The 19088-nt window shown below is 45.3% G+C and overlaps 1 protein-coding gene across 5 annotated transcripts in view; it reads left to right on the top strand.

Annotated features, from left to right (window-relative positions):
* Positions 1-19088, top strand: part of MYO1B (myosin IB) — a 178784-nt gene that overhangs the window by 79630 nt on the left and 80066 nt on the right. For all 5 annotated transcript variants that reach the window (XM_060177568.1, XM_060177566.1, XM_060177567.1 and 2 more), the window contains exons 4-6: positions 1650-1744; positions 9459-9563; positions 15107-15153. In XM_060177568.1, the coding sequence (XP_060033551.1) occupies positions 1650-1744; positions 9459-9563; positions 15107-15153 (247 nt within the window). The remainder of the gene's footprint in view (positions 1-1649; positions 1745-9458; positions 9564-15106; positions 15154-19088) is intronic.

Below are 19088 nucleotides of genomic sequence, written 5' to 3'. Positions count from 1 at the left end.
TGTGGGATGTAGAAGGTGGAAGGTCTGGCTTCTGTAATTCCCTTTTGTTGTCCTTGTTGCTTATGGTTGTTGTTAGATAGGACAGAGAGAAATGGAGAGAGGAGGGGAAGACAGAGAGGGGGAGAGAAAGACAGACACCTGCAGACCTGCTTCACCACTTGTGAAGCGACTCCCCTGCAGGTGGGGAGCCAGGGACTCGAACCGGGATATCCTTCCGCAGGTCCCTTCTTCTGCTCTGACCTTTATCTTTGCTCTTATCTTGTTGCGCTGTTCTTTTCTATTTGAATCTTTCCCCAACTTCTAAACTTTATTTTATTTATTACTGGATAGAGACAGAGAGAAGTTGAGAGGGGAGGGGGGACAGAGAGAGAAAGAGACAGATACCTGCAGCCTTGGTGAAGCTTTCCCCCTGCAGGTGGGGACCAGAGGCTTGAACCCAGGTCCCTGTGCACTGTAGTGTGTACACTTTAACCAGGTAATCACCACCTGGCCCCTCTCTCCCTTAATTTTGACTCTCAGAACACATAGACCTCATGAAATGTGGCCGGGCTTCTATTCTCACGACATTCTCCATGTATTCTTATCAGATGGTGGGTGCAGTATACACAGAGTACCATCTTAGCAAGTGAATTGGAAGAGGAGTATTTCAATATAGTATCTTGTTATGTTTATTTATTTTTTTTCAATTAGCTATTAGGGCAACACTTACCTTATTCATGAAGTTGTAAAGAAGTGGAAATTAACAGAAGGATGGGTTCCTGTCTGATTCTATAGGGACGTTGCCATTCTAAGGCAGATGAAAAATTTGAGGACCTGGGACTCAAACCACAGTCACGCCGGTGTCATCATAGTGCTTTTGGTCTGCTTGGGTTGACCTCCCAGCTAACCAGCTTGTGAAAAGACAGCCGTTCTAAATTTAGCTTAGAAATGATATGTCAGTGCTTTGCATTTGGTGGTGGTTGTCTTTTTATTTTTGAAAGACTTTCTTTTTCATTGAAACTTCAGCGTCTAATCCGCAAAATCTCAGACATTGTCCAGCAGTGGACATGCGATATGCCATTTTTCTCCTTGGTTCTCGAACTGCCTAGGGTTTAGTGCCGCAAACCGTAGCAACCCTGCAGGTGTCGCCCAGAAGGTGTCGGACTCACGTACTTGAGGTCCTGAGTTTGACCCTCTGCATGTCACTGCCAAAGTGATGCCCCACCTCCGTTTCTGTTCTCTCTTTTATTAGCAAATCAATCAATCTTTTTTTTTTTTTTAAAGAATCCTATGTACACAGGCTATGGATTAAATCATGTTTGTTTTCAGAGTATAGTAAATCAGTACTATCTTGATCAAGAGACAATATTGAGAAAGAAATAGAGTGTGGGTTATAAAGGACAGGGACTTATATTCACTTTGAGAGTTGGACTATGGCAAATTGTTGTACAAAGAGACCCTCATATCTGAGGCTCTAAAGTCCCAAGTTCAGTCCTCTGCGCCACCATCAGCTGAGTAGTGCTCTGGGGGGAAAAAAAAAGTTGGAATGAAATATCACATGATAAAATGACTAGAGCTTATCAGTGGTCCTTTAGAGAATTGGTAGTTACAGCCAGTCAACACTTAAAGCCGAACTGAATTCTAAGGGCTCTTCCCTCCACTGTCCACAGATTTGCCCTGTCAGATGAAGCGTATCGATCCCTCCGAGATCAAGATAAAGATCAGTGTATTCTCATCACGGGAGAAAGTGGAGCAGGAAAAACAGGTACGGTCGCCTCCAGATACGTAACACCTGCCCCACTCTCCTTGTGGACAGCAGGTGCTGTGGGACCTCATGAACACACAGCTGCCCGGGGCTTTGGTCAGGACTCCGTCATCGGGAATTCTCCAGGAGTGACTTAACTTCCTCTCCTGTCAGGAGAAGCAAGCCCCCGCTACAGGGATTCCAGCAGGACTGGGGCTTTTCAACTTTGCAGTGTGTGTCTGAGTGCGTCACAGTTTCTCCTTTCTTCTGACACACCAGTGTCTTGGAACCAAAAATTGGGGACAGGCACCGTGGAAATGACTAAAAACGTGAGATGTTTGTGTATATATATATATATATATGTTTTTAATATTTATTTTATTTATTCCCTTTTGTTGCCCTTGTTATTTTATTGTTGTAGTTATTATTGTTGTTGTCGTTGTTGGACAGGACAGAGAGAAATGGAGAGAGGAGGGGAAGACAGATAGGGGGAGAGAAAGACAGACACCTGCAGACCTGCTTCACCGCCTGTGAAGCGACTCCCCTGCAGGTGGGGAGCCGGGGGCTCGAACCGGGATCCTTACGCTGGTTCTTGTGCTTTGTGCCACGTGTGCTTAACCCACTGCGCTACTGCCCGACTCCCGTTTGTGTCTATTTTTAATTGTACTGGTAACCTCGGCATAAAATAATCACCCAGATAGAAGCATCATGGGTCGGTTTTTCTGTGACACACACACACACACACACACACACACACACACACACACACACACACACACACACACTCACACACACACACACACACACACACTCTCACACACACTCACACACACTCACACACACTCACACACACACACACACTCACACACTCAGACACACACTCACACTCACACACACACACACTCACACACACACACATACTCACACACACTCACACACACTCACACACACACTCACACACACATTCACACACACACTCACACACACTCACACTCACACACACTCACTCACACACACTCACACACACACACTCACACACACTCACACACACACACACTCACACACACACTCACACTCACACACACACTCACACACACACACTCACACACACACACTCACACACACTCACACACTCACACACACACACTCACACACACAACACACACACACACACACACACACGGTTTCATAATGCTTTACAAGATCACAGCATTATAGTCCCACACCACCAAGTTCTGAACTACCCGAGTGTGTTGGTTTTTACCAACCCTCCATTAGTAATTTAAAGAGGATGCTGGTATCTTAGGAAATAGTTCTTGTCCCTTTTCTGTCTTAATGTTCTTTCTCATAAGACACAATCTAATCCCAGAAGCAGTACAGCTCTGCTTCCATGTTGACCCAGGAACGTGGCAGCAAGAGGAGCGAACTCCACGGAAGGCATTTGCATCGGCACTTTTTCACTCTCAGACCTTCACACGATCCTTTTGACTCTATGTCCGTTTTTATTTCCCACTTATCACACTTCTCATTTAAGTACAGTGGAAGAAGAGATGAAAGTGTGTTTATTTTGGGGAGTTGGGCGGTAGCGCAGCGGGTTAAGCGCACGTGGCGCAAAGCGCAAGGACCGGCAGAAGGATCCCGGTTCGAGCCCCCGGCTCCCCACCTGCAGGAGAGTCGCTTCACAGGCGGTGAAGCAGGTCTGCAGGTGTCTGTCTTTCTCTCCCCCTCTCTGTCTTCCCCTCCTCTCTCCATTTCTCTCTGTCCTATCCAACAATGACGACATCAACAGCAATAATAACTACAACGATAATAAAAAACAACAAGGGCAACAAAAAGGAAATAAATAAATATTTAAAAAAATTTTAAAAATCTTTAAAATAAAAAAAAGAAAGTATGTTTATTTTATTTTTTTATTTCATTATTTAGGTTTACTCATTTCTTTGTCATGACTAAAGATCCGTTTTTGAGGGTCTGGTTTGTTAAGACTTCACTAGGTAGTCATCAGAAGCAGGTTGTTGCCTCTCCTTTGACTGGCTGTGGCCAGTTCTTCATCTGCCCTGGAATATAGGTTCTAAGAAGACAGCAGAATGCCCTACTTTGCCCTGTCAGTGCCTGACCTTATTCCCAGAGAGACACAAACCTCTTTGCCCCATTGTTCCTTGGGCAGTCGCATTTCATGGTGGACTTCTGCACCTTTTTTTTTTTTTTATTGAAAAATGGAGTGGCAGTTGCTTGTGTTGGTTCAGGAGTGGGATTTATTCTTTTCTCAGACAGACAAAAACCCCGTGTCCCTTTGGTAGAAATCTAGTAGCATGGATTCCTTCACGGTACATAAGAGCGTTTATGTAGAGAAAGCATTATTCTTATTGTTATTATTTTTCTTAGCGGTGCATCCTGCTGATTTCAGTGCTCCGTTTAAGGACTCCTTGAAGTTCTTTCTATGCCCATCATCGTCTAAGGATTTTGTCCTTCCTGGACCCGTTTACCCCTTGTCGTAAGCTGGAGACTAGACAGCAACATCACACCTGCTCACCTTTTCCTCTGGTAGACCATTCTGCTCATTGCGTCCAGAGTTAGAATATAGTCATCAGAAAATAAAAGACTTCACGGGGGAGGCTTGGTGAGAGTTGACGTCAGACAAGGCATATTACATCACGGTTATTTAGGTAGAGCAGATTAAGCCGTGGGACAGAGATTGGCTGGTTATTAGGGTCGTAGAGGAGAGTCTTTTAAGCTAGGCTCGCTGGAGCTTGGCTACATGTGTTCGGTGTCTCTTGTGAGAGGCAGCACGGCGGGCTCTGGGGGCAGAGCAGCACGTGGAGGAGAAGAGAGTGGTCAGAAGAGAAGGTTCAGGGAAGGGATCAGTTTCTGGCAGGCTTGCGCTGAAGCCCAGGTCATCAGCCTGATGTCAGCTATATGCTAATCACTTCCCAGAATCCATGCTGTGTCAGAACACTAGAAGCTACTTCTGGGGGCCAGACTGTGGCACACCTGGTTAAGCACTCACATTACATACAGTGCACAAGGACCTAGGTTCAAGCCCCCAGTCCCATCTGCGGGGGGGGGGGGGGGGGGCTTTATGAGAGGTGAAGCAGGGCTGCAGGTGTCTCTCTATTGCCCCTACTCTCAATTCCTTTCTGTCTCTATCTAATAATAAATTAATAAAAATATTTTTAAAAAACAAGCAAACAAACAAAAAAAGCTAGCTACTTCAGTCTTGGGGCTAAGAAAGGATACTTGAACACAGTTTTTTCCGCTCCCTCTCCTTTCCTTTCCCCTCCCCTTCCCCTTCCCCTTCCCCTTCCCCTTCCCCTTCCCCCTCCCCTCCCCTCCCCTCCCCCTCCCCCTTTCTTTTCTTTTCTTTTCTTTTCTTTTCTTTTCTTTTCTTTTCTTTTCTTTTCTTTTCTTTTCACGTTTTGACTAGAGCACTACTCAGCCCTGGCTAACGAGGACTGAACCTCAGGCTTGAAAATCTTCTGCAAAATTGCTGTTCTATCTTCTCAACTCTATTCATTACATTTTTTTTTAGTAGGAGACAAGTTTTAATTTTATTTCATCTTAAGGAAGAGGGTTGTCAGATTATTCTTTAAATGTCAGATATTATTTGCTAAAAGTGTTCTTGAGTACAGGTAGAGTTATTAAAGTTTCTGTGTTACTACATCAATACAAGAAGTACCATTTCCGAGAGCCTGACAGACTACGTACAGGTGTCTCTATTCAGTCGTCATCTTTGCCTGATAGCTTCTGCAGAGCCATCATGTCATAGCAGATGCCTGTTTTATAAGAGGTAATTAATTTAACTGGGTTGTAAACCTCTTTGGCAGCTGATGATGTGATTGGTCTTAAGCGCTGGTTGTCGTCTTAGCAAGGTTATATGAAGTGAGCGCTCAGGGAGAGGCCCGAACTCTTTGAGTCCTGTAGCGTGCTATTTAAATAGCACTGCTGCACTAAATAAAAAATTCATTATGTCTCCTAAATGGGGCCCAAGGGTTTCTGGGCGCTGAACTCACAATACTGATATGAATACAAATAGCTCTGATGCGAGTACAGGGAGGCAGAACACTCAGAAGCCGGCACAGGATGTCTGCCCCAGGACGTCAGAACCAATCTGTAGACGACCCTGACTGACACCAGCAAACATTATACATTATGTGGTTTCAACTTTACAGTTAAATCCGTTTCTAGGAACTCGTCCACCATCTGCTAAAGGCGTCGGCAAGCCCGCCATGCTCTCTAACACCCTTGGTTCTAAACCCCGCTCGACCCTGGGGTTTTAGTTTGTGCTGGTTCTCTGGCGCAGTCAGTGACAGAGATGCTGTTGACTAACTTACTTACTTACTCCCTCCCTCCTTTCTCCCTTCCTTCCTTCCTTCCTTCCTTCCTTCCTTTCTTTCTTTCTTTCTTTCTTTCTTTCTTTCTTTCTTTCTTTCTATTTATAAAAAGGAAACATTGACAAAACCATAGGATAAGAGGGGTACAACTCCACACAGTTCCCACCACCAGAACTCTGTATCGCATCCCCTCCCCTGACAGCTTTCCTATTCTCTATCCCTCTGGGAGCATGGACCCAGGGTCATTGTGGGATGCAGAAGGTGGGATGCTGGCTTCTGTAACTGCTTCCCTGCTGAACATGGGCGTTGACAGGTGGGTCCATACTCCCAGCCTGCCTCTCTCTTTCCCTAGTGGGGCAGGGCTCTGGGGAAGCGGAGCTCCAGGACACATTGGTGGGGTTGTCTGTCCAGGGAAGTCTGGTTGGCATCATGCTGGCACCTGGAACCTGGTGACTGAAAAGAGAGTTAACGTACAAAGCCAAACAAATTGTTGACCAATCATGGACATAAAGGCTGGAATAGTGCAGATGAAGTGTTGGGGGGGGGTCTCCATTTTGTAGATAGTTAGTAGGCATATTTTAGTTATATTCCAAAGGGCCTGTGGCTATACTAGTTTTTTTTTTTTCCCTGAGCCTGAAATCTGATATGCAGGTGGATCCTAGTTATTGTCTGGGGAGATGATGTCATGGCTGGAAAAGGACCAGAAAGCTGGATCAGGGAAGAGAGTAGCTCCCAAATATGGGAAAGGGGTATAAATATTGTTGACTGTAAACCCCATCTATTTGATTTGGTCTGGGGCCCATAATCATCTGAGGAGCCTGTGTGACCTCTGCATCCCTGTAGATCTGAGCTCACACTCTGTGGTCATGAGTAGGAACATTCCAAGCTGCCCCAATATTGACTCATCTTCCTCAGGTGTAGCACAGAGTATGTTGTCCAGTCTCCCTTCAGAAGATGGAACATTCTCTACCGTTGTTGATCCAAGTTGAGGACAAGGTCCTATGAGGGGCCCACAAAGGGGTCTATTTTGTTGTTCCTTACAGAAATGACCGGTAACAATGGAGAGAGGGATTTATTTGAGGTCTAGGCCCAACATGTCTGCTTGGGAATCAGGAATCCCCGACTAGGGCCCCAGCTGATGGGGGCCGTGGACTTTCTGAAGCCTAAACATGGACGATCATGTTACGAGGCTCAACAGATTCCACGTGAAGCCAATAGCTAAGCCCACTTTACGGGTTGGAAGGTCAGGACTCTGGTTTCTGCCTCATGTGGCATCTGTCTCGAGTGTATATCTCATAAAATGATCAGAGATTTTATGGCGAACTTAGAAGCAAAACGACTTGTATTTCAACAAAACCACTGTAGTTGGGATTCCCCACATGGCAGACGCTGTTCTCTGTGCCCCGACTGGGATAGTTCTTGGCTGCTGGGGGGGGTCCCTTGGAGGTGCCTCAGCTGGTTTGACTTGGCAGCACGTCAGGCTCCCTGAGGCAGCACTGTTAGGAACGTCTTCTTCTGGGCTCCAGAGTCTGTGTTCAATTGCACAAAATAATATGACTTTTTTTAAAAAAAAAAATTTAATTAGTAACTTAATCATGATTAACAAGACCTTAAGATCACAGGGCTATAATTCCATATAGTTCCCACCACCAGATTTCTGTGTCCCATCCCCTCCATTGGAAGCTTCCCTGTTCTTTACCCCTTTCTGGAATTATGGGCCAAAAATTTTTATGTGGTGCAGAAGGTGGGAGTTCTGGCTTCTTTTTTTTTTTAAAAAAAATTATTATTATTTTATTTATTTGGATAGAGACAGCCAGACATCGAGTAGGAAGGGGGTGATAGGGAGGGAGAGAGACAGAGAGACACCTGCAGCCCTGCTTCGCCACTCGTGAAGCTTTCCCCTGTAGGTGGGGGTCGGAGGCTCGAACCTGGGTCCCTGCGCACTGTAACATGTGAGCTCAACCAAGTGCACCACCACCCGGCCCCTGAATTCTGGCTTCTGTCATTGCTTCTCCACTGGACGTGGGTGTTGGCAGATGGATCCACTCCCCAAGCCTGTCTCTGTCTTTCCCTGGTGGGGCAGGGCTCTGGGGAGGGGAGGACACATGGGTGAGGGCGTCTGCCCAGGGGGAGCATGGTCATTTTGCTTTAGGCCGGCTTACTCTCTGTATCACTGGGTCACCAGGCTTATTTGAGCGCACAATCCTAGAGAGAGAATACACGGAATTTTTTTTTTTGAACCCAGACCCCATACATAATTGATTGCATTCTTTGTAGGTCCTGTTTTCATTCAGATAGATAGCCAGACAGATAGATCATAGCACCCACGTTTCCCTTGGTACGATGGCATCTTCTTGGTGATGTTGGGATTTGAAGCTGGGCTATGCGAGACCAGCCCCCAACTTTGAACCTTAAGCAAGGAGGCTGAGTGCAGACACGTGTCAGTGCGGCCTTGTGTTCACACACGTGAGTGTCTTTCCCCAGGCTCTCCTCTCCTCACCTGTGGTACGTGAGGCACCATAGCCCTATGGCTCAAGTTATGATATTGAGCCTGCCCTCACAGACTGACCGGGGAGAGACAAGATCACCCAGATCAAGACTTCTCTGCCATTCCGCTTTGAGTTAATTATTCTCTTGTCTGCTTGCTGTGACAGTTGGCCCTTGGAGAGATTAAGTGACCCTCACAGGGTCATTTCCTCATGAAGTCTGTGTAAGAGGCCTGGTCGGGGCCTGGCCGGGGCTGTGTCTACCAAGTTTCTGGTAGCTTCTTTGACTAGCTACATGATTGTTTTATTAATGTGAAGACTAAACAGTTAAGACAGATTGCAAGCAAACCAATTGGATTTGGAAGATACTGAGAAAGTGAGAACTGTTTTTTTTTTTTTCCCAGTTAAGAAAAAAGTGACACTGGGTAAAGATTACCAATTACCAAGTTATTTCTGACTTGAATAATCCGTGCATAGTTCAGTATTGATAAATAAATGATGGAGTTAAGGTGATGATTCTTCTGAGATTTCTTGACTGTGTAATCCCACGGTTTTTAGCAGGCTAGTGGTTACTTTTAGCTCAATCCATTTATTTCTGAATTAATGGCATGCCATCAGCTAGCAAGCACATCTATTTAAGGTTCTCAAAACATTTATTACTATTATTATTTTGAATACCAGAGCACTGCTCAGCTCTTGCTTATGGTGGTGTGGGGGACTGAACCTGGGACTTTTGGAGCCTCAGGCTTGAGAGTCTCTTTGCAGAACCACTATGCTGTCTACCTCTGCCCTCCAAAGCATTATTTACTCAGAAATAAAGGCATTTCACACACTGTTAGCAGGTTTGTTCCCCAAGGTTTCTCCTTGAGCCCCAGATGTTTTAGAATTCCTGCTGATACGACTTGCCTTTGTTCGCAGAGGCCAGCAAGCTTGTTATGTCTTACGTGGCGGCTGTGTGCGGAAAAGGAGCAGAGGTCAATCAAGTGAAAGAACAGCTCCTGCAGTCCAACCCAGTCCTGGAAGGTAGGTTTTCTGTGCACAGCTGTGTCACATGGACTTAAGTGGTAGATCTCGTTTTTAAGGGGACTCAGCGGTCTTGTGTGCTGGGAGGAGGTGGTCTGAGTGAAGAGGAGGAGGAGACACTCAAGCGTAGACCTGCCGGCACCCCGAGGACTCTTGGCTTTAGGTGTTTCACGGAGGGAATAGGTTTTTTTTTAATTTGTTTAGATGTTTTATTTATTTTATGAGTGATTTAATAATGATTTACAAATTACAACACAATAGGGGTATAACTCCACACCATTCCCACCACCAGAGTTTTGAATCCCCAATCCCTCCGTTGGAAACTCTAACAGTTCCCCTAAGATTGTAGATAGGAGTTAACTATTATTTCTACAACTATCTGTCTATAATTGTATATGATTGCCTTTTTTTTTTTTTAATTTAAGATCTCATCTTCTCTTTCCAAGCCACACATTGACCTATTACTACATTCAAATGTCCCTCTCTTTTTTCCTCTTCTCTCTCTGGGTCCTGATGGAGTTGGAGTTCAGAGCCCTCTGGTCATTTTCTCCCCCACTGGGAGTCTGGACCCAAATTCTTTATGAGGAGCACAAGGTGGGAGGTCTGGCTTCTGTAGTTGCTTCTCCACTGGACATGGATGTTGGCAGGTGGATCCACACCCCCAGGCTGTCTCTGTCTTTCCCTGGTGGGGCAGGGCTCTGGGGAGGGGAGGCTCCAGGACACACACTGGTGAGGGCGTCAGTCAAACCCCCTTTAACATGCTGCCTCTCAGTATGGAGGGACTGGATTTTGCCCACTATCTTTATTACTGAAGCCTGGCCTATCCTTTCACTTTATCAGAAGAAGACACATGCCTTTTTATCCATCCTTCAGAGAGTGAAATAAGTGCCAAGAAAATATTCCAACTTTGTGAGATGCAAAGGCCCCAGCACTTATTATTGCTAATAAACCTTTGTTTCCCTTCATATCTCAGCGAAGAGGGTATTAGAGAAAGGGTTCTGTTTATCTTACCGGTTATCTTATTTTTTTGCTATTTGACTTGTTTACTGCCTTTTGCTTTTAAGTTAAGGTGCTATCAATATGTTACCTTTCCAGATATGCTTCTTTTAAGCACAGTCTAGAGGAGAATCACTGTGGAATGCTATCACTTGCGTCTGTGATTAGAATTGGGCCTTTTATTCCATGGTATTTGAACCTAGGCCCCAGGGCAGGAAATGGAAGAAGTGTCCAGTGTGGCTTGCTCTCTCTGCTCTGGGAATGCTTTCTTTCTAACTCGAACAGCTACTGTAAATACACAGTCAGAACAATGAGCTTGGAAAACACAAGTGAGGGATGTGTCTGCAATGTCTGATAATGGGACACTTGTTTGGGATTCTGCGGCTCACAGTCAAAGACTGGAGTGTGGAGTAATGTGCAACTCAGATGGGCTTGATGACAATAGGGTTTATGGCTTATAAATAGTGTTGCAGAAAAAAAGAAGTTTATTTGAAGCGATTTCTTTGCTCACCCTGCCCTTCAAGTCACAGTAACCACCCTTTATCTGCTGGTGTGGGAGGGAGGGCCGGCAGGTTGCTATGTAGGCTCCCTGTATAGCCACACCAAGGCAGAGGACCTGCCTGTGAAATTAAATAATAGTTGTGGTCTCTGTGATAACTAGATGACTACCATTACCATGCCTTGTAAACTCATGTTAGACCAGGGACAAGGATGGGAGCCTCTTCAGCCAGCACCCTGTCCTGTTGTCCTTTGTGGTTTGCCTCACTTAGGGAAGCTGCTCAGCTTATTTGCCGTGAAAGAATTTTAAATCTGGATCCTTCCAAACCAGCCCATCCTAATTCCCAGATAAAAGAATTTCCCATGTTGAGTTTGCTAACTTTATTATTATTTTTCATGCCATGTAAGGGAATGAAGTCAGGGTCTCAGGTGTCTGTATCATCAAGCTTTCTCTTGCCCCAGTTTTTCTCATTCTGTATTTGTAGATAGAGATGGAGAGACAGCCAGAATGAGAGAGACAGAGAGAGAGAGAGAGAGAGAGAGAGAGAGAGAGAGATCACTGTCTGTGGAATTCTCTTGGGTTCAAACACACAGCCTGGGAGTATGGATCAACTTGCCAGAACCCCCACCTTCTGTACCCCATAAACATTTTTGGTCCATACTCCCAAAGGAGGAGAAATGTTAGGGCAAGATGACCAAAAGGCACTGAACTCCAACTCCACCAGGACCCAGAGAGTGAAAAGGGAAAAGGGAGGGACATTTTGAAGTAGTGATATGTATAAGTGTGTCTTAGAAAGGAAGAGAAGGCAGGACCATAGGGAAAACAAACAAACAAACAAACAAAACAGGCAGTTACAGGAATGATAGTTCACCCCTGTCTGCAACCTTGCAAGAACGGCTGTAGCTACAGTGGAGAGACTGGGGACTCAGAACTGTGGTGGTGGGAACGGTGTGGAGTTGTGCCCCTGTTATCTTGCAGTTTTGTAAATCAACACTAAACCACCAAGAAAAACCAAAAACAAACAAACAGGGTCTGAAGCATGACAAGACATGCTATCCATTCACTGTGCTGCCTTCCAGCCCCTGCTGATTTTAACTGAACAAAGACCAGCTCCTTTTGACTGTTTCTGGAGGGGACTAGCATACAACCCCAGCGGATGTGGACTGTAAGGGCTGGAGGAGTGAGCGTGCAGGTGGCAGTTGAGTTGATGTCCACGTTTCATGCCTTGCTCAGAGGAGGCTGCTTTCAAACCTCAGACCAACTTTTGACCCTTCATAACCATTCAGGCTTCTGTTCTTCTAGTTCTTTTCCCAGTTTAATTAATGAAACGATGGAGCTTTTAGAGGTGTGCTACCCGGCGTCTTCATAGATACACTTCTGTCTGCCACTGCCTTCTTAGTCCTTGCTAGCTGTCACGTGACTCATGAACCCCGTAGCGATCTATTGGGAGAAGGCTGGCACAGCTTGATCTTCTTGATCGGCAGGATTAATTTTTCTAAAATTTTTCATTTTTTATTGTTGTTGTAGTTATTGTTATTAATGTCATTGTTGTTGGATAGGACAGAGAGAAATGGAGAGAGGAGGGGAAGACAGAGAGGGGGAGAGAAAGACAGACACCTGCAGACCTGCTTCACCACCTGTGAAGCGACTCCCCTGCAGGTGGGGAGCCGGGGGCTCGAACCGGGATCCTTACGCCGGCCCTTGTGCTTTGTGGCACGTGCGTTTAACCTGCTGCGCTACCGCCCGGCCCCCTGTTTTTATTTATTTATATATTTTTTGAGACAGAGACACAGACAGACCAAAGTGCTACTGAGTCACGTAGAGTACTGGCAATAGAACCAGCGGCATGACGAATTAAAGGAATAAAGTCTACCACTTGAGCCTGCTCTCCAGCCCTCTGGAAATGCCCAGCTCCTGTCCTGTTTTTTTTTTTATTTTCTTTTCTGTTCTTTGTTTTAGTTTAATAAGATACAGAGGGAGAGGGAGAGGGAGAGGGAGAGGGACAGGGACAGGGAGAGGGAGAAGAAGAGGGAGAGGAAGAGGAAGAGGGAGAGGAAGAGGAAGAGGAAGAGACCACAACACTGCAGCTTCTTTTGCAGTGGTAGAGGCTCTATCTGCGTGAGCTCATTCGCTGACGCCAAACCTTGTGCTTTCACAAGCTCTTCAGCTCCGTACTTTGCACGTGAACATTTGAGGTTTCCTGATAGGTGCACAGACTGCAAACAGGAGCTCCCTTGGAATCAGGACTTAAGTTTACTCAGCGTAACACTGCTGTCATGGCCTGACTTTGGGACGGCCGTCTGGTGAGGCAGCTGTGCTGTAGCCATTTCCTGTCAAACAGCAGCGTCAGTGTCTGGAGCAGCACCAGCTCTTGGTTCTGCCATGGTCTCATTTGAAAGAAGGGCTTGAGGAAGATGCTGGCTCCTAGAAGCAGTTAAAGTGGGGACAGATCTTCAAAAAATGGTGAGAGGAAATAAACAGAATATTCACCACAGAAGAGACCCAAAAGTCCAACAGACATATGAGAAAATGCTCCAAGTCTCTGATTATCAGAGAAATGAAACTAAAGACAACAGTGAGATACCACTTCACTCCTGTGAGAGTGTCACACATCAGAAAAGGTAGCAGCAACAAATGGGGTCAAAGGACCCTCCTGCACTGCTGGTGGGAATGTCAATGGGTCCAACCCCTGTGGAGAGCAGTAATTCCTCTCCTGGGGACAGATCCTAAGGAACCCAACACACCCATCCCAAAAGATCTGTGTACACCTGTGTTCATAGCAGCACAATGTGTAATAGCCAAAACCTGGAAGCCACCCAGACAGATGAGTGGCTGAGCAAGTTGTGGTTATATACACAGTGGAATACTACTCAGCCGTTAACAGTGGTGACTCCCCTTTCTTCACCTCATTTTGGGTGGAGCTTGAAGGTGAGATCAACCAGAAAGAAAAGGATGAACATGGGATGCTCTCACTCACACACAGAAGCTGAAAATAAAAACAGAAGGGAGAGCACCAAGGAGAACTTGGACTGGAGTTGGTGGACTGCATTAAAGTAAAGGACTGTGTGTGTGTGTGTGTGTGTGTGTGTGTGTGTGTGTGTGTGTGTGTGTGTGTGTGTGTGTGTGTGTTAGATAGCATAATGGTGATGCAAAGAGACTGTCATGCCTGAGGCTACAAAGTCCCAGGTTCAATCTCCTGCACCACCTATAAACCAGAGCTGATTAGTGCTCTGGTTAAAAAGGGGGGGGGGCTTTGGGTTGGGGGGAGGGCCCAGGTCCTGGAGCACGATGGCAGAGGGGGATTATATCACCTAGATGGGGGGTTAGAGTGTGATGTGGAAAACTGAGTAATGCTACACGTGTACCAACTACTGCATTTTATTGTCGACTGGAATCCATTCACTCCTGCCCCACATTAAGGAGGCCGGGGAAGAATAAAACCAGTTGGGCTTTGCATTATGATCTCAACAGATTTTCTTAAAAGTTTCAGCTCGATCTTAAGGAGATTCAGAGTTGAAACTAGGTGATATTCTTAGTGCACTGGAAATAGCATTAGTTTCTAAGTCTTGCTTTCTGTATTTTAATGCCTCTTTCGTTATTATAGACTGTCACAGTTGTTGTATGCCTTCTCCACTAGGAAGCCTCACCAAGTTCCCCAGAACCCTTGTAAATATAAAGTCATTATCTCTGAAAAAACCAGACTCGTTGATGGTAATGTTGGAAGTAGAGTTCTTGTTTACCAGGCAGTCAGCTAATTGCTGTCAAGACCGTTCAAAGGTGTTGATTTTAACAGAATTAGGTTTACCCTACTACTTGAAACAGTTCTGTGCTTCATAGAAATTTCTTCCTATGGACTTATAATAAATATGGAAGCTTTAGCTGCAAAGTTTCCCGTAAGTATGTTTATATGGAAATGTGTGACAGAAATGTTATTAATACAAGTGGTGTTTTCTTGCATTCATAGCTGTTGAACATGTATCTTTATGCTTGAAACTTTTTTGTCACTTTTAACCATGTACCTTTTTTTTTCATTTTTTTTTCTCTCTAGCTTTTGGAAACGCCAAAACTGTAAGGAATGACAACTCCTCTAGATTCGTAAGTATTTGCACAGCATAAGTGTTAGTACTAATATTTAGTTCATCCATGCTGACATACCAGTTCATATATTTAATATTACTCAGTACACATGATTTTAAAATAAGAACATCAACATCACCGAGACACTGAAGATTCTGAAATTACTATTTGATGGACTTATCATTTAATATTTCTTAACAGTGAAGAGCTGTTTATTTTTTTAAGTTTTATTGTTGTCTGGTATGTTACCTTGCTTTCTTGTTATTCCATGAGCAATACAAATATAGCTGCTCAGTTTTGTTATTGGAAAATCATAAGTAAGAATAAAAAATTACATATAAAAGGAATGGAATGAAGATCAAGTTTGTGCACATAACCTCTTGCTCTTTGTTCAGGCTGGGATTCTGCTCTAAGACTTTATAATAGTAACACTGGTAGGGTTGACAACTCATGAGCATTTTGGGGGACTGGACAGAAGAAACTAAAGCTAATAATTGTGTTTTAGGTTTGACTGAGTTAAAAAATACTAGTTCTGGGAGTCGGGCAGTAGCACAGCAGGTTAAGTGCACGTGGCGCGAAGCGCAAGGACCAGTGTAAGGATCCTGGTTCGAGTCCCTGGCTTCCCACCTGCAGGGGAGTCACTTCACAGGCGGTGAAGCAGGTCTGCAGGTGTCCGTCTTTCTCTCCCCCCACTGTCTTCCCCTCTCTCCATTTCTCTCTGTCCTATCCAACAACGACATCAATAACAACAACAACAATAATAACTACAACAATAAAACAAGGGCAACAAAAGAGAATAAATAAAAATAATGAAAAATAAAGGAAAATACTAATTCTGCTAAGAAAAATCTCTTCCCTGCAGTGTGTGGTCTGCATATCAGCTTACAGTGACGTCCCTAGCTGTCGATTCTTTTTGCTGCCTCTGTTCTTTGTAGAGACAGATTGGGGGCAGCTGGACAATTTAATCAAGTGTACTGGTGGTGTTTTGAAATGGACCCCTCTTTTCTATAGTCACCAAAATGTTCATCTTTAATAGCAAAAGCAGTCAGATGTCTTCTCAGATACACTTTCACTTGAGATCATATTACATAACTTTTCCGCCTCCTGTCTAGAGTCTCTCTGCTCCCTTTCTCTCTCCTTCCTCCTTCCATTTCCCTCCCTCACTTTTTTTTTCCTCCAGTGGAATTATCAATATTTAATGCGAGACAATGACCTTCGGTAGGGAGAGCTTTGGCAGTTTACGAAGTAACAGGCTGAGAATTGTTCCTGTTGGACCAGTCCCTGAAGTGCTATAGTTGATTTGAGCCGTTTCTTTTCCTGTTGTGGTGACGTGACTGATCTCATTAAATAAATAAAAGTAGAACCAAAGTGTGGATAAATAGAAGTAATCCTAGATCAAGGCTCTCTGTGGGATATTGATTTTTGCGAACTGAGCGTACATGTGTATGTGTACACATGATAAAATTTTGCGAGTGCGTTAGTCTGTAGACCATAAAAAGGTGAGCTGTACTGCTGGAAGGATCTTTACCACATCGTGATGGTGACAGGCTTTGGTGGATGATTTTGACTTCCTAATGGACTTCACAGAAACTATCATGATGTGGGTTTTAGGAAATTCTGTTAATACTCACTTATAGGCTAACTTCCTTTGCCACCAAGCTTTTAGTTACTTTTATGCTTTAACCAGTAATATATTCAAATCTGCCTTAAAAGGGAATGGTAGCACTCTTACTACTGCATGCTACATTCACGTCCGCTGTGTTTGGCTGGTCGGCACAGAGTCAAGTCCTTGACCTCTTCTCGCCTGGCCAGTGTGTTAGATATCTCTTGGTCTCTGGGATTACCATTCTCACTTCTTTTTTTTTTTTTAAATATTTATTTTATTTATTTATTCCCTTTTGTTGCCCTTGTTGTTTTATTGTTGTAGTTATTATTGTTGTTGTCGTTGTTGGATAGGACAGAGAGAAATGGAGAGAGGAGGGGAAGACAGAGAGGAGGAGAGAAAGATAGACACCTGCAGACCTGCTTCACCGCCTATGAAGCGACTCCCCTGCAGGTGGGGAGCCGGGGTTCGAACCGGGATCCTTATGCCGGTCCTTGTGCTTTGCGCCACCTGCGCTTAACCTGCTGCGCTACCGCCCGACTCCCTTCACTTCTTTTTTTAAATACATATTTATTTATTTTAATGAGAAAGAGTAGACACAGAGGGAAAGATACCAAGAGAGAGAAAGGGACCAGAACACTACTCAGTTCTGGCTTACGGTGGTGCTGCGAATTGAACCTGAGACCTCAGGGCCTCAGGTCTGAAAGGCTTTTGCCTAAACATTATGCTGTCTCCTCAACCCTATTCTCACTTCGATTGACATGATCACTAATGCTACAGCGAGTAGGAAGCAGGGTGTTGCTTATCTATAAAGTGGTCCCAGTAGCTGGATCTGTGGCCGACACCATAGCCGACACCCAGAAGGCACTTACTTGTGGATGGATACCTGTCTCTCAGCTTATGGACCCAAAAATGTGGACACACCGAGTAATAAGTAGATCCCATGTAAAATAATCCCTCATTGGGGCCGGCGGTGGCGCTCCTGGCTGAGCGCACATCTTACAGTGCAGAAGGACCACGCTTCGAGCCCCCAGTCGCCACCTGCAGGGAAAGCTCTGAGTGGTGATGCAGAGCTGCAAGTGTCTGTCTCTCTCCTTCACTATCACCCCCTTCCTTCTCAACTTCTGGCTGTCTATCCAATAAATAAAGATAATATTAAAAAAAAAAAAAGGTGAATGTGACAATGGAGACTAAAGCAGGAGGAAGTGACAGGTCATGGTGACCTCCCACCTGCCAGGTGGATGAGACCAGAGGGTCTGTGGAAAGAGAGGTGGGTTAGAGCAGAAATGGGCCAAGCTCTCAACTGGACGGCTTGGAATATCCCATGCGAAAGCTCGGATTTTATCTGGTAGGCAGTAGGAAGGCGTCAGCTGTTTCCGACGGGTCTCTGTGGCATGAGCAGAACCAAGTGTTTGCCGGGTAATCGGGATGTGGCTGAACCAGAAAAACACTGTTTTGCTTCAGTGCGACATCCCAGTGCTGTCTGGTAGTTTCTCCCTTGTTGACTCCATTCTTAAAAGTCCTGTTCTTTAACCTGCCGACGGTGTCTGCTTCGCACACACCGTCACCGTTATTAGCACCGTAATGTTCATTTGCAAGCCCTGACGCTCGGTGCCTGATCTGTCCCCGTACCTGCATGCAAACCCTTCTGTCCGACTGCGAGGCCCTCGGCTTGTCTCGCACCCCAGCCCTCCAGCTGTCCTCGCCGGCCTCGGGGGACACCTGGCGTCTGAGCCGTCCTCACCCGCACGGTGGACCTGTGAGTCTCTGAGGACGCTGACTGTTCCCTCCTCCTCCCCCCAATTCTGTCATCATCGGAACACCGTGACTGTCTACTCAGTTGACTACAACGTCCCCTGGGATGATTGCGTTCTTGAATTCCTCCCTTTTTAAAGTCTCGTTTTTTAAATTCTTTTAAATAATTTGTTATTAATGACTTAACAGTGGTTTACAAAGTTAAGAGATTTCAGGGGTTTAGTGAACTCCTCCTTTTTAAAAATATTTATTTATTCCCTTTTGTTGCCCTTGTTGTTTTATTGTTGTTGTTGTTATTGCTGTCGTTGTTGGACAGGACAGAGAGAAATGGAGAGAGGAGGGGAAGACAGAGACAGACACCTGCAGACCTGCTTCACCGCCTGTGAAGCGACTCCCCTGCAGGTGGGGAGCCGGGGGCTCGAACCAGGATCCTTACATTGGTCCTTGGGCTTTGCGCCACCTGCGCTTAACCCGCTGTGCTACCGCCTGATTTCCCCCCTTTTTCTTAACCTCTATATGCCTGCCTCTTCCAGTTTGGGACATTTCAACGTTTGGCTAGTGCAGATTTCCTGCTCTTCTTTGTCCCTTCCTGCGT

The sequence above is a fragment of the Erinaceus europaeus genome, chromosome 18 (assembly GCF_950295315.1).
Source record: "Erinaceus europaeus chromosome 18, mEriEur2.1, whole genome shotgun sequence".
NCBI classification, from domain to species: Eukaryota; Metazoa; Chordata; class Mammalia; order Eulipotyphla; family Erinaceidae; genus Erinaceus; species Erinaceus europaeus.
The sequence above is the reverse complement of the archived record's forward strand: the minus strand, read 5'-3'. Positions and strand labels throughout refer to the sequence as shown.